We start from the raw sequence: 15502 nt of genomic DNA on the forward strand, positions 1-15502 counted from the left end.
GTTAAGGGTAAGATGTGTTAAGTTTTCATTAGCATGCAAGAAGACTAGGGTTCAAAACATTTTCAGAAATAAATGAATCAAAATCGCATCTGAATTTGACAGTCCGTGATCCTCGTGAATTTTTATTCTTTCACAGTGTGTTGTAAATGAAGAAAATCCTGAAACTTGATCCTTTTACATTTTATCCAGTAAATTTTTATTTACCGTATACTTGAGTGTTTTCCATTTATTATCATTTGAGTTAAAAAGGGGATATAAATATATATTGAGACTTCTTTGTTGGTAAAACAATTACTTTATTTACAGAAGGTAAATCCTAAAATTCTAATTCATTATTGTTTATGTGATTTCATTTTAAATTTTAAGGGACCCAAGGAACTAAGTAACAAACACAGTTGTACAGAATAAGTTGAAGTGAGTAAATAGTCACACTTAGCTCACAGTATTTGATAAAACAAAGTTTATTCATATGAACTCAGAGCGCTCCATTATCTATCTATATAGGAAAGGGTTAAAAGCGCTACATTCTCGTAGGATGGGATTTCCCACACACTGCCAACTAACAAATTTGTCTTTTACTGCATAACTCTCATTAATTTTACCATCTGCAGTTTTCAGTTGCTTTATCTCACTTCAAAAGGAGAACTGATTAATGTTTTTCGAGTTTACAACATATATGTGTTTAAAAATATTGTTGAAAAATGAAAAAAGGCATGCCATTAAAATGTGTTAATTTGTTAAAAAAAAGCTGTAGTTTCTCACCCTCGTGTTGTTCTAAACTCATATGCTGATGGGTGAAACGCACAAGAAAATGTTTTTTAAATTAACACTGCTTCCCCCCCCCCCAATACTAATCACATTTGTGATGTGCCAAAAAGACAGCAAAATAGGTTTTATGCTGCATAAAATGCCATAAAAACATTAAGAAGTAGTCTATAGGGTAAACCAGGTTCATTGGAAAAAACATGCCCGTGCACCTTTGTGAAACAGTGTTATGTTGCTTCTAGCACGCTTTGTGACAATTTCAAAGTGAAATGTCTAGTCAGTGGTGCTAAAATAGTGTTCAGTTTTATCCAAAAGAGATGAATGTGAAAACCTTTCTGAGGTGTTAGGTGCATTTCGGGGGAAGGGTCCATAGACCCTCGTAATTGGCCCTTTGGTTAGGTGAGGGGCGTTAGATATTATTTGTTAAATATAACAAAAAGTTGTGTGTCTGATTGGTCCAAATGCTACATTTAATTACAAGACTCGTACCTGAATGCAAGTGAAATGCTGTACCAGGTGAGCTATCGAGCAAGTTTACTATTTCAGAAGAGCCATACATACAGAGCTGGTTATGTAATGAAAACATCAAGGTGAATTAGTTTACAAATTGTGCACTATGGTAAAAGTTGTTTTTTAATGAAAAAAAAAATTATTATCATAATGTACTGATATTCTTTCCTGAAATCTTACTTGTGCTGTAGAGATGTCGCATCTATGCATCGCACCACGAATGATGGTTTCATGCATGAATCATAACCGAATGTAATGTGCCAGTTTGAATACGTGAAATGGAGAATGAAATTTGAAAAATACGATTTCAGTTGCTTACACAGACTTCCGAAGTCTTTAAAAAAAACACACACACAAGACACGTACTATTTTATGGTTCTGTTATGATATTTCTGTCCTTTAAGAAGCTTAAAAAAACTTGTTGTGTTGTATATCAAAGCCCTGCATAAAGACTCTCCTTTTGTAATCACTGGAAAAAATAACAGCATAAAGGTTTGAAACAACATGGCGGTGAGTAAATGATGAGTAAATGATTTCCTTTTTGTGTAAACTATTCAATACAACTCCCTAAAGCTCAATGACATTTTCAGCAAGTGACTCTTACCTCCCAATGACCTCCTCCAGTAGAAGAACACATGGATGTCCACTGTGGCTCTACTGGAGTGCGCTGTGATTGACCCTGTTTCTCATCCCCCCGCACCCCAAACGAGCCTCTAAATCCCTGTGAGCCACACAGGAAAAGGCCACATACGCAATACCGATCCAGCCCACATTAACTGGACATGAACTCTATGTGATAGCATGTTTGTGTGCAACACATTAAGCATGAGTAAAGACCTAAATTATTCATCATTAAAAACCGAGCACCGGAAACTCCATCCCTGATCTATGAAGAAAAAGTGTTATTATAAAGTGTTATAATAGATAAAGGACTCTGTTCCTTCTGGATCGATGAGCACAAGCAAACAAAATTGAGGTTTGAGACGTAAGATAAGAAAAAGATGAACTCAGCTAATAGATGATGGCTTCTGCTTCCCGATCAGAAACAATTTCCTAGATAAATAAATAAAGTGCACACAAACACACACACACACACACACACACACACAAACTATATTTTCTATCGCCCTACATCAACCCTACACCTAAACCTACCCCTTACAGGAAACTTTCTGCTATTTCAGATTTTCAATACACTCCATTCGGTATGATTTGTAAACTTGTTTCCTCATGGGGACCTAAAAAATGTCCCCACAAGGTCAAAATTTACTGGTATTACTATACTTGTGGGGATATTTGTATAACTATGCTTTATTAAAATAAACAGCCAATGGTGTAAAACTGGGCCACTGCTGTCTCTGTTTAACTCAAAGGGTTACATACTGTACATGACAATATGGATCAGGGCTTCTCCAATTACCACCCTAGCAGTTAATCAGAGCACTGTTTTTGCCATGACAGCTCACAGATTTCACCTTGACAAAATGCAGACTAATTACCCTCTTTTCTTAGAATCTCTTAATAAGATTTGTCAATGCCTTCACACTGTTAGTACTATTACTAGTATTGGTTGTCAAAAGTTTAATTGACCGAGCAAATGAGCATGAGGACATTGATGTTGATTCATATTTCATACATGAACGGCAGGCTGTAGAATTCTTTTAAGTGGCTAAAGATGCCTTAAACTCTTTGAAAAATTAAAAAATTATTTATTAGATGAAAAAACTATTTCTTGAACTGACATGTCCATTATGCCACACACACACAAAATGAAGTAGATATTTATATCTGGTCCATTCATAAAAAAAACAAAAAAATTTTTTTCACTCAGTTTTAAATTTACAGGCTAACCTAATCAGATTTAAGGGAAACATGCAATACAATGTAATAATCAGATTACTAAAGCATTAGCTCCATTGAAAGCAGCACAACCCTTAAAGAATAAAATTGTGGCCTATAATTAGGGTTGCAAAATTGCGGGAATTTTCACGACTGGAAACTTTCCATGGAAATTAACAGGAATAAACTGGGAACTTAGATATAGTTGAGAAAGAACAACCAGATTTAATTTAATTTCAGTTGAATTTCTACCCTACACACTGCTCAATAATGTGCACACAGCACACTGCTTAGTGCAGGCCACACCCCCTACATGCACTGTGCATTCCTTCATAACATGCACAAATCATTTCTTGAATACTGCACACAAAATATCAAACTTGGTGAGTATTCATGTAAATTATATAAATATTAAAAAAAATAAGTTTAAAACTTGTGCTGTGTGTAAGCTACTGTGCAACTAAATTATACCATTGTAAAAACAAAAACACTGACTGAACAAACATTTAGGTGAGATGATAATTAAAAAAACAAATCTGTCTAAAAATGACCCTCCCCCACACACAATCCCCCCTAGTCATCTAAAGGGGGAATTCCCCTCCATTTTCTCTGAAGCCACACTTGTTGCATTTGAGCCCAAGGATTACATCTGAGTTTTGATATTACTTGGGCAAATATATTTGATCTATGATATTAAAGTTTAACTAGCAAATACCAAAAAGTATCTATACAGTATTTAGCTAGCAAGTAAATCAGATATGCTAGTTACCACTATTACATTGACAATTTATGAGGCTAGGTATCATGTGCTTGCTAGCTCAAGCTGTGATGCTCTTTCTTCTACCTTCTGCTAGCCAGTTTTCTGTTATCATATAGAAGTACAGTACTGGTCAAAAGTTTGGACCCATTACTATTTTTAATGTTTTTAAACATAGCATCTCTTATGCTCATCAAGCCTTCATTTATTTGATCAAAAATACAGAACAAAACAGTAATATTGTGAAATATTATTACAATTTAAAATAATGACAAAATACAAATAAATATTATAATAAAATAATGCATTTTCTGTTTTAATATACTTTAAAATATAATGTATTTCTGTAATGAAAAGCTGAATTTTCAGCATCATTACTCCAGTCTTCAGCGTCACATGATCCTTCAGAAATTATTCTAATATGCTAAATTATTATCAATTTTGGAAACTTAATTTTGCTTAATATTTTTTACTACCTGTGATACTTTTTTCAGGATTCTTTGATGAATAATAAGTAAAAAAAGAACAGTATTTATTTAAAATAGAAGTCATATTTTACACCACCGTTCAAAAGTTTGGGGTCAGTAATTGGGGATGTGTTAAATTAATAAAAAGTAATAGTAAAGACTTATGTATTGTTAGAAAAGATTTATATTTTGAATAAATGCTGTTCTTAAGTTTTTATTCATCAATAAATCCTGAAAAGATTCCCAAACATTTTTTAAATGTAATTTTTAAAATTTTATTCGTTTGCATACATGGCAGCTTATGATCAAACAAAATGTTGATATTTATGTTTGTATGAGATACATTTTCTATAAATTTCCCCACATTTCCAGTTAATTCCCATACATTCCTGTTAAGTTTCCAATTTGGAATATTTCCAAAATTCCCCAGATGAAGTTCCAATGGAAAGTTTCTGGAAATTTACTGGAAATTTTCCGGCCCTTTGCAACTCTACCTATAATACCTCAAAGTGGGAGGTCTGCAAATCTCTAACTGCTCAATCCGCACACAGGGCACAAGTACTCGTGTTGCCAACCATCACCATGGCAGCTGAGGGTGGGGGTCAGGGAGGCGCTCTCTGTGCTGACAGGCTGGCAGTGTTGGTGACCAGTGGCCATAAGTTCTCCCCAGTGGAAACCTGGGAGTGTGCCTGCTGCAGCACTCATGAAACAAACTATTAAGACAGAACTAATCCTGTTCATGCCGCATAATAATGATTGAAATTAAATCTCTACTGCAATAGGTCTTATGAACTGCAATATGATCTATACTGCAGTTTAATAAACCTAATGTTAATATTCAATACTTTTATTCAACAGATACATTATATCTAAAATATATATAATTGAAATTAAAGCTATATATAGTGTTAGCTATATATAAAATGTCAAATAAGGGATATTGCACATCCAGCCAGTTGTTATCACAGAATAAACCCCGACATTTTATTAACTCATTAAACGCAATGCTTCCACAAAGAAAAACAGTTAACAAATGGCTTTAGACAAGATGGACATTTAAGACATAATATACATGTACATATATACTATATATATATAAAAATTTGTGTGTGTGGGTCCCAGAACCATTTTTTAAAATAAATAAATAAATGAGATTTATACATCATCTGAAAGCTGAACAAATAAGCTTTCCATTGATGTATTTGGCTAAGATACAACTATTTGAAAATCTGGAATCTGAGGCTGCAAAAAAATCTAAATATTGAGAAAATCGTCCTTAAAGTTGTCCAAATGAAGTCCTTAGCAATGCATATTTTTTAATATATATTTAAGGTAGGACATTTACAAAATATCTTCATGGAACATGATCTTTACTTAATATTCTAATGATTTTTGGCATAAAAGCAAAATCAATAATTTTGGCCCATACAATGTACTGTTGGCTATTGCTGCAAATATACCCGTGCTACTTATGACTGATTTTGTGGTCCAGGGTCACATATATATACTTAAGAAAAAAGTAATAAATTAATATTACTAGGATTTCATTGAACACATTAGAAAACAAACAAACATACTTAGTACCCTGAGCCTACAAATTATAATCTCTGTTGGCGCCATAGCATTGTGGTCAGCATAAATAAATAAATATGTACGTTTGTATGTATGCAATGCATGTACTGTATGTATGACTCATACTAAATTAAAGTATAATAATTATTTATAATTTATTTATTTTGTGCAGTTTACACATTTATTTATCCTTCACACTTCCTCGTTTGTTTATTTATTTATTGTACTATTTTTGCAGTTTTAGCCCTACATATATCCTGTTCTGCACTTTCGCATTTCTCTATGTTTCTCTGTCGCTCTTGCTTATACATAAAGCAGTCATATAATAAGGTTTAAATGGTACAGCAAAATCTCTACTAGCGAACATACTTTATATACCCTATCATTTAAAAGACCTTTGCTGCATTCCATCGCAATACAGGCTTTGCTATCTAAAAACAAACAGACTGTAAAGGATGAAAACATTAAGCTTTGCTGGATATCCAGGGAGCGTGGAAACTGTCTGGCTGCGGTGTGGATGCTGGTGGAGGGACAGGAACGAGTCAGTGCCGACCGGCCTGTGATTCAGATCTCACAGCAGCCAGATTCAGGTTGGCAGGAGAAGATCTGATCATTACACCACCCAAGCTGGTTGAGTGGAGTGCCTATGGCTTTTCTTTTCCTTTCCCAAAATTTTCAGATAGGGCTTTGTCTAGTTAAAAATTACAGTTTCTTTGAATTTCTGCATCTTGACTGGTACCTCAAGAATTTCTGTTCTCTATTAAATTCTGAACGATGCACTACAACTGAGCTTCATTATGAAAGGTCCCTTTCAATAAATTAAATTCCCAGAGATTTTTATTACAGTATTGTAAATAGGGTGGCCATCTGTCCAGTTTTATGTCGGACAGTTACCATGTCCACCTACCAGCACAGGCTTGAGTCAGATGCTCATTTGTCCTCCTTTTAATATCATCACTATTTAATACTTTATCCGATGGTATATAATAATAATAATAACAATAATTATATATTATACATATATTATTGACTGTTTTTGTTCTATTCCACCGACAGAAATAGTTCAGAACAAAGTGGCTGCAGAATCGTTGCTTCTCTGATCAACAGTGGTGTTTCGTTCCTGAATGATTCAGCTGTTTTGAATGACTCTATTGTTTGAAAGAATCAATGATTCACTCATTTAGACAATGACTTGCCACCACCTGGCATTTTAAGTTTCATGTATTTTCCAACATTTTATGTTTCTATAGTCAATATTTTATATTTAATACAATAAGCTCATAACAACTTATGCAATTGTAACTGCATGCATGTACACAAGCTTAAAAAAGTTGCACTAAATAACTACATACCTACAGCGGGTAAAATAAGTATTGGACACGTCACCATTTTTCTCAGTAAATATTTTTCTAAAGGTGCTGTTGACATGAAATTTTTACCAGATCTGTAACAACCCAAGTAATCCATACGTACAAAGAAAACAAAACAAATAAGTTCATACTGATGGCATTGGTTACAGAAGGATTTCTATACTTCTGAATGTTCCAGTGAGCACTGTTGGGGCCATAATCCGGAAGTGGAAAGAACATCATTTCACCATAAACTGGCCACGACCAGGTGCTCCTCGCAAGATTTCTGACAGAGCAGTGAAAACAATTATCAGAAGAGTTTTCTAAGAGCCAAGGACCACTTGTGGAGATCTTCAGAAAGACCTGGAATTAGCATGTAAAATTGTTTAAAAGAAAACAATAAGTAATGCACTCAACCGCCGTGGCCTGTATGCGCGCTCACTACACAAGACTCCATTGCTGAAGCGAAAGCATGTTGAAGCTCGTTTAAAGTTTGCTGCACAACATTTAGACAAGCCTGTGAAATACTGGGAGAATATAGTCTGGTCCGATGAGACCAAAATTAAACTCGTTGGATGCCATAATACACACCATGTTTGGAGGTCAAATGGAACTGCACATTACCCCAAAAACATCATGGTGTAGCACTGGCAAAATTCATATAATTGAAGGAAGGATGAACGGAAAAATGTACCGAGACGTTCTTGATAAAAATCTGCTGCCATCTACCAGGATGATGAAGATGAAACAAGGGTGGACATTTCAGCAAGACAATGATCCCAAACACAGCCAAGGAAACTCTCAATTGGTTTCAGAAAAAGAAAATAAAGCTGCTAGAATTGCCCAGCCAATCACCTGACTTGAATCCAATAGAAAATCTATGGAAAGAACTACAAATCAGAGTTCACAGAAGAGGCCCACAGAACCTTCAAGATTTGAAGTTTTTGTGGAAGAATGGGCCAAAATCACAGCTGAGCAATGTATGCGACTAGTTTCTCCATACAGGAGGCGTCTTGAAGCTGTCATTACCAACAAAGGCTTTTGTACAAAGTAATAAATACTTTTCCCTGGGTCATTCCACTTTATTACACAGAACTTAATTTCTGAACTTATTTGTTTTATTTTCTTTGTATGTATGGATTACTTCGGTTGTTACCGAAATCTGGTGAATATTTCATGTCAACGGCACCTTTAGAAATATATTTACTGAGAACAATGGTGACGTATTCAATACTTATTTTACCCTCTGTACATCCATTCATCCATACATACTGTACATTTACAAGGCGAAATATTGTTCTTTAAAGGGATAGTTCACACAAAAATGAAAAAAAAAGTATTTAATATAAGTAAGTTAATATACTCATTACTCACTCTCAGAGGAGAATTTCTTTATTCTGTTGAACACAAAAGTAGATATTTTGAAGAATGCGGGTAACCTACAGTTGCTGGTAGCCACTGACTTCCATAGTATTTTTTTCTCCATACTATGGAAGTGAATGGCTACCAGCAACTGTTAGGTTACCCACATTCTTCAAAATATCTTCTTCTGTGCTCTGTGAAAGAAAGAAACTCATACAGATTTGGAACAACATGAACATAAATTAAGTTAGAATTTTAATTTTGGGGTGAACAATTTTTTTATTGGATGAGTTTTTTCTGTCATTACTTGTAAGTTTAATATTATTTTTCAGTTTTTATCCTGGCTTCACTGAATCCTGCAAAGTGTCCTCCTTTCTGTTGTTTTAGTAATTGCCACCCTAATTGTAAATTAGCAAATTACATTCTCCTCCTCCTCAAATGAGTGCCAAAGTGCAAAAATCAATTGTGAACACTTGAATCTCCACTCATACAATTTGTATGCTTTTTAAGCAACTCTTTCTTTCACAGGCCTCTTCTGAGTCTCTGCATCGGTCTCACAGTCTTCCGGTGCCTGCTCACGACTGCATGTGTTTTGGTTATTAGCATTCCCACTGCCTGCGCTAATAGGAGTGCGTTATCACAGCTGTCTATTCAAGTCCTCCCCCTCATCACTCGCTTCCCATTGATCCACTGCACCAAGCCTTTTCTGCTTAAGATGTGTCCTTTCAAGAATAATCGCCCGCTCAGAATTGGGCTCCACAATCACAATCCTCTGCAGCTAATGCTGATAGGGGTCACAGGCAAAAGCACTGAGTGATGCAATTTTTGGCCATAAACATGGTAACCAAAATCGTAAACTGCAGGGAGCTAAAGCAGGCCGCTCTCTCTGCAGGAGGTCAGCGCTAACAAGCCACGGCTGCTTTGCGCAGGGCCTGCGGCACCAGAGGAGCGAGCCTCCTAGAGCGTTCATGAGCACAAATGGTGTGCAGATGTACTGGTAACGTCCCGTGCTGGGGCCCGGTAAGACCGACCTGTCTGTCCACTCGCACAGTATAGTGGGGGTGCTGGCGAAGTGCCATTGCCTCATACAGCGGCCATGTGCTCCGAGGTCTGCTGACTCTATCACCCTGCTGACCCTCATTGCGTAAGCATGGACGGAAATAGAAGAGCAGAGGTCCTCCTCATCTAGTGCTGCTTAAAGGAAGAACAAGTTTACTTCTGACTGTTTCGAGAGTGACTGCATAAAGAGAAGGCACTTTTCAGAGATTAATAGATGGTTATCACATCTCTAAAGCACTACTCAGATGGAAGTAGTTTTATGTAGTAGTTTCTTATCTATACATACAGTAACATTTAAAAAAAAAAAAATTAAAATTTGCGTTCGTAACAGGATTACTACTGTAAACTAAAACTAAAATCATAAAAAAACACTTTACTTAAAAACTTAAGTTCAGCTATACAAGTCATTTTGGTCCGGGTTTATATTAAGTGGCCCTAATACCTGTGTACTTACATAGTAACTAGATGTGTACGTAGTAAGTAACCACAGTGTAAGTACACATTGGTACATAGTATCTAGAGCTGAAATATTTCTTTAACTACACACATGTAACAACCCTTCCGAATGGTTTGTGTAAGTACAAATGTGTAACAGAACATATATAACAATATTTTGTAACAACAATATGTATATGAGTAATTGGAACAATTTGATCCAAGGGGTGGAGATGGGTAGGTTTAGGGGTGGAAATGGGATCCAGGGGGTGGAGATGGGTAGGTTTAGGGATATGTAAAGTGGGAGGATCTCAAGTTGGTGCACCACTGTAATACCAGTGCACTTACAAGGTAACTCCTCAGGAACTGTCCACTTAATATAAAGTGTAACATTCTGGACACCAACCACAATTTATATGTAAAGCCTAACTTACTGGCCGCTGCTGTGTAACATCAGAGTAATTACATTATAAATCTAACATAAGGTGTAACACTTTCTTTACCAAAAAAGTGCTGTTAGTCCTGTTACACATTTGTACTTTCATTACCAAAAAGTGTTGTTACCAGTGTCCTGTTACACATTTGTGACCCTGGACCACAAAACCTTATCTTAAGTCGCTTGGGTATATTTTTAGCAATAGCCAAAAAAACATTGTATGGGTCAAAATTATTATTTATTATTTTTCTTTTATGCCAAAAATCATTAGGATATTAAGTAAAGATCATGTTCCATGAAGATATTTTGTAAATTTCCTACCGTAAATAAATCAAAACTTAATTTTTGATTAGTAATATAATATGCATTGCTAAGAACTTCATTTGGACAAATTTAAAGACGATTTTCTCAGTATTTAGATTTTTTTGCACCCTCAGATTCTAGATTTTCAAATAGTTATATCTCGACCAAATATTGTCCTATCTTAACAAACCATACATCAATTGAAAGCTTATTTATTCAGCTTTTATATGATGTATAAATCTCAATTTCTAGAAATTGACCCTTATTACTGGTTTTGTGGTCCAGGGTCACATTTGTATTTACACATACCATTCAGTGGGTTGTGACATATGTGTAGTTACACAAACATTACTGCTGTAGATATGTACTATGTACCAATGTGTACTTACACTGTGGTTACATACTATGCACACATCTAGTTACTATGTAAGTACACATGTATTAGGGCCACTTAGTATAAAATGGGACCGTCATTTTTAACATAAATTACATCAATGATACTAAAATAACATTTTTGAAAAAAGTCTCATGCTCTCCAAGACTGCATTTATGCTTTCAAACAATAAAAATGGTAACACACATACACACACACAAAAAACGTAATCAAAATTATCAATGTTGAAAACAGTTGTGCAGCTTTGTGCAACAATAATAAACCACAATTGCTGTCATTCCAATTCAGACAGGATTACAGCTCTCAGACAACCATAATTGCTCCATGATTTTACCCGAGGATGTTTGACGGAAAACACCATCTTGTTCAATTCTGACAGGATTAAAATCCCAAAACGCATCTGTGAAACACAAAGCTACATGACCTCCTCAGGGAAAACCAGATCATCCAAAAAGGCTTCATCTATATAAACATCAACAGCAGAAAACTGCTAAAAAAGCTTATGCCACTAATGTGGCCGTTTTAACAAAGAGCTGTTTGTTATTTTTATTAATACATTTGTTTTTGCCAGAGGACATCTAATGGACAATTGTTTAGCAAAATTAAGCAGGACACATGCTATTCTAGTAAGAGTCATGCAAAAAGCACAATTGCTGCTTTTATGGATTTGTTTGTTTGTGTTTTAAGTAAAAGCTCTGATTGTTTGAAATAATGAAGCATTATTCAATTTAGTTACACACATAATCAAAACCACTATGGAGTCTTCAAAGATAAATACACACACTGCTTTCCCAGGAAAAGTACTTTTTATAGATAGAAACTCTTTCCTTCTGGGATAAAGGGTCTTGATTCCAACTTGCATTTATTATGGTTTATTTTGAGGCATTATATGCAGATAAATACTTTCATTCTGCTTCTCTGTATTCCCTCCCGTCTCTGCCCTGAGGGCACATGTAAGAAGGTTTTTGTGTCACACAGGACAGGAAGGCTCTCCCAGTCTAGCCTTTTGTCAAAAAACAGGATAAAAAAAAAAGCTAGCTGCCAACAGTGGCTTGTCACTGTTATGTTGACCTGAGCTGTTGCGGCTGAGCCCTTCAATGGTGCCGCCCACAGCAGCTTTGCTCTCCTTTCATACTTTGATGCCTCCTGCTTTTTACCCAGCACCGCTCACTCTGTGAATGACGGAGGAGCCGGTTTAAACTCGGTTGACAGGTGAGCACTGATATGGAATACAAGGGCGTTCCTGAAATTACGTGAGGTTAGAGTGTTCTGTAATCTTAGTGACATTATAGTCAATTCACTCTTGCTACTGTAGGTATTGGCCTATTAGCATTTATATAGGATGATTGTATCTAATATCCAGCTCGTGAGTCTTATTTTCTGCTCTTACACAATGCAGCAAGGTACCAAACATCACAACTGGATGTACTAAATTCAATGGGATAAGATACAGTGAGTACTTCATTCTGATTGCTGTATATATATAAATATATGCCTTTATATATTAAATATAATATTATATGTGTGTGTTAATAATATTATTTATTTTATTAATTTAGTAAAATATTTATTTCTTAATTTATTAAATAAACATTGTAATAAATATGAGTTATTTAATAATTAGTGTTTTCTGCAATTTATGTCATTTTTAAGACAAATTCTTTATTATTATTTAATTTCTCATTATTTATAACGTTGTATCTATCAAATATAATAATCTGTGTATGTATGTATATGTATATTCATGGTGTCTCAGAAACACTTCCAAATCCTGGATCCCTTGCTGTGCAAATGCAGTCTGCTGAAACATTAATAAGCCAATGTAATACTCCTGTCCTTCTGTCCTTGTGGGCAGACACAAAATGGCTGGAGGGTCTGAGTGCAAGAACACTCTGTGTTTACCCTGAACATCTGTTCATCGTGTATTTCATTACATTTTTTTTTTCCCCTGCTAGAGGACCCGCTTGAGCCCAACTACAACTTTACAACCTCTGTACTCGCACCTAGGCTCAATATATCCATGACGCACTGACTTGGGAACATTAGCTAGACAGACAGAGGGTTATCAGCAGGGCACATTGTTGTGAAAAGCAGCATCCAATAAATCTGTCAGCTGACTCCTAGCATGATTTTGATTGGAAATCCAGGGAAAGATGCCAGAATATTTTCCCCGGATTAATCAAGGCAGATTAAGTCTGGGATAATCTAATCTAAATAATCCTAAACGGCAGAAAGCGGATTTCATCTGCTTACTCGCCTCAATCTGTGGCCAAAACACCAACGAGTGTGTGGGAATGGTGAAATACGTAACTATTCTCTTCCTCACATCCAGTTTGACACATTGATCCAGGCTAATTAAGGCTTAGACATGATCCCATAGAAACAAGTCTCTCAGTTTGATTGAAGACCTTCAGTTCTCGTCCCTAAACCATGGCACTTCTGGACTGGAATAAGCATGAAGAGGAGTGTGCGTGCCCTTGATGTGCTGCTAAGATGTCTTCATTTCTACACCATCAGTCTAAAATCTCATTGCTGGGAGCACTCCGCTGACCCATGACGTATCGATTTCACAGGTGCCCTGACAAGAGAGAGAGAGATAATCTGGACAGGTTGTCCTTGGACCTCAGAAGCCTCGTTGCCTGTGATCAGCGAGCATATACAATTCTCCGTTCTCTGCCATTCAGCTGGCCAGCCGATGTATAGTTTCTGTCAGCAGCTGGAAGTACATCAATTGATGTACTGATGGGATGTGACAAGAAGGCAGCCTATATTTGTGTTGGGGGCTGAGCCCACGTCCCTCTCAGTTAAACTGATTTAAAGTTGATCCAAGCAAAGGATACTAGACATGTTAGGAGAGCTGTCCAGAAAAGGGATTATTTGTAGCGATATCTGGATATTAGGTATTATTTTTTTGCACACGCAAAAGCGATCTACAGAAGATACAAAATTGTAGCTCCCATTGATGTGTGTGTGTACAGTGTATATATATTAGGGATGTGGGATCTATCTTTACACACATATACATATACATATACATCTACATATACACACACACATTGGTTTTTAATATAAAAATAATATATATCAAAGATATTGATATATGTTGAGATGTTTTTATTTATGGAGAAAGAAGAAAAATCTGCAACCATGTTAAAACCCAAATAATTTTTTTTTCTGATGAGCTATCAAAACATTGCTTCATTTGCGAGCCAATGATGTGCGTTTGGAGCAGGACTATTGCATATGATTATCCAACCAATGGCAGAAGGGGGAGTGTTTGGAAAGTCTGTTTGAAACATCAAGTCATAATTTTTGCAATTGCATTTAGTTGGTGGCACAAAAATTACACACTTTACTCCATTAGGTCTCCAGAGCAAAAAAGGAGCCACAGCTGAGCAATAAATTTCCCCCTAAATCTTTTACAGTCCTGAGAATCCTTATTTACTTATTCATCCACACACTTCACAAGGCAATAGCAGCGGTTCATACATGAATCTCTCTCATGCGAGTCCACCTGTGTGACTAATGCAGATGTTCAATTCTGTTGAAAAGCCCTCACAGCGGAGGCACTCACCCACCTGAGTCTCATGAAGAGGATGAAGGCGACCAGCAGGGCTCCCAGAGAGATACAGTGTCCCAGGTAGTTTATGATGACTGCAATGTGGTAATGCAGCTTGCTCTTCTTCTGAAAGATCACAAAGGGACATACACACATAGAAACACATTAGGAAGATGAGAGACTGATGTCCTGCAGATATCTGGCATCTAAATCCCAACATGGAATAACTCCTAAAAGCTTTTTGGGGCATCACAGGGAGAGAAAGAAAAAAAAAACTGCAGGAGAAAAAAAAAGTTCCAGAGGACTCTTGGGAACTCTATGAGAAAGAAAAATAACTCTATAACGGTACATCATATGATATTTTGATACCTGTTATTATCCTGCCAGTTTAATTTCAGAGAAAACATTAGTGTCAAAACCATTGAAAAAAATCAAATGGCAGCGATTCAGGTGGCAGGTATTGAAAATAATCCTTAGTCAACAATCTTCAAAGCAGGATATATTTTCTTCTTTAAACTATTCATATAAAACTGCCTTAATATGTCGTGTTGAATTTGTTATATTACAAATTTATATATAGTCCCTCATCATACTACTGATTTGATTGGACACCTTTAAAATCCTTAAATCTTTCAATTTTCTAGATTATTACACTTATCTGGTGTTGCCAGATTAGATTTGAATGCCTCAGTGGA

The 15502-nt window shown here is 35.9% G+C and overlaps 1 protein-coding gene across 1 annotated transcript in view; it reads right to left on the minus strand.

The window, feature by feature from the left end:
• The window catches only part of LOC107585084 (corticotropin-releasing factor receptor 1-like), a 150401-nt gene that overhangs the window by 38673 nt on the left and 96226 nt on the right, over window positions 1-15502 (minus strand). Inside the window, exon 6 of the mRNA XM_016271941.1 lies at window positions 14823-14933. Coding sequence (XP_016127427.1) covers window positions 14823-14933 — 111 coding nt within the window. The remainder of the gene's footprint in view (window positions 1-14822; window positions 14934-15502) is intronic.

The sequence above is a fragment of the Sinocyclocheilus grahami genome, unplaced genomic scaffold (genome assembly GCF_001515645.1).
Source record: "Sinocyclocheilus grahami isolate Dianchi unplaced genomic scaffold, SAMN03320097.WGS_v1.1 scaffold66.1, whole genome shotgun sequence".
NCBI lineage: Eukaryota > Metazoa > Chordata > Actinopteri > Cypriniformes > Cyprinidae > Sinocyclocheilus > Sinocyclocheilus grahami.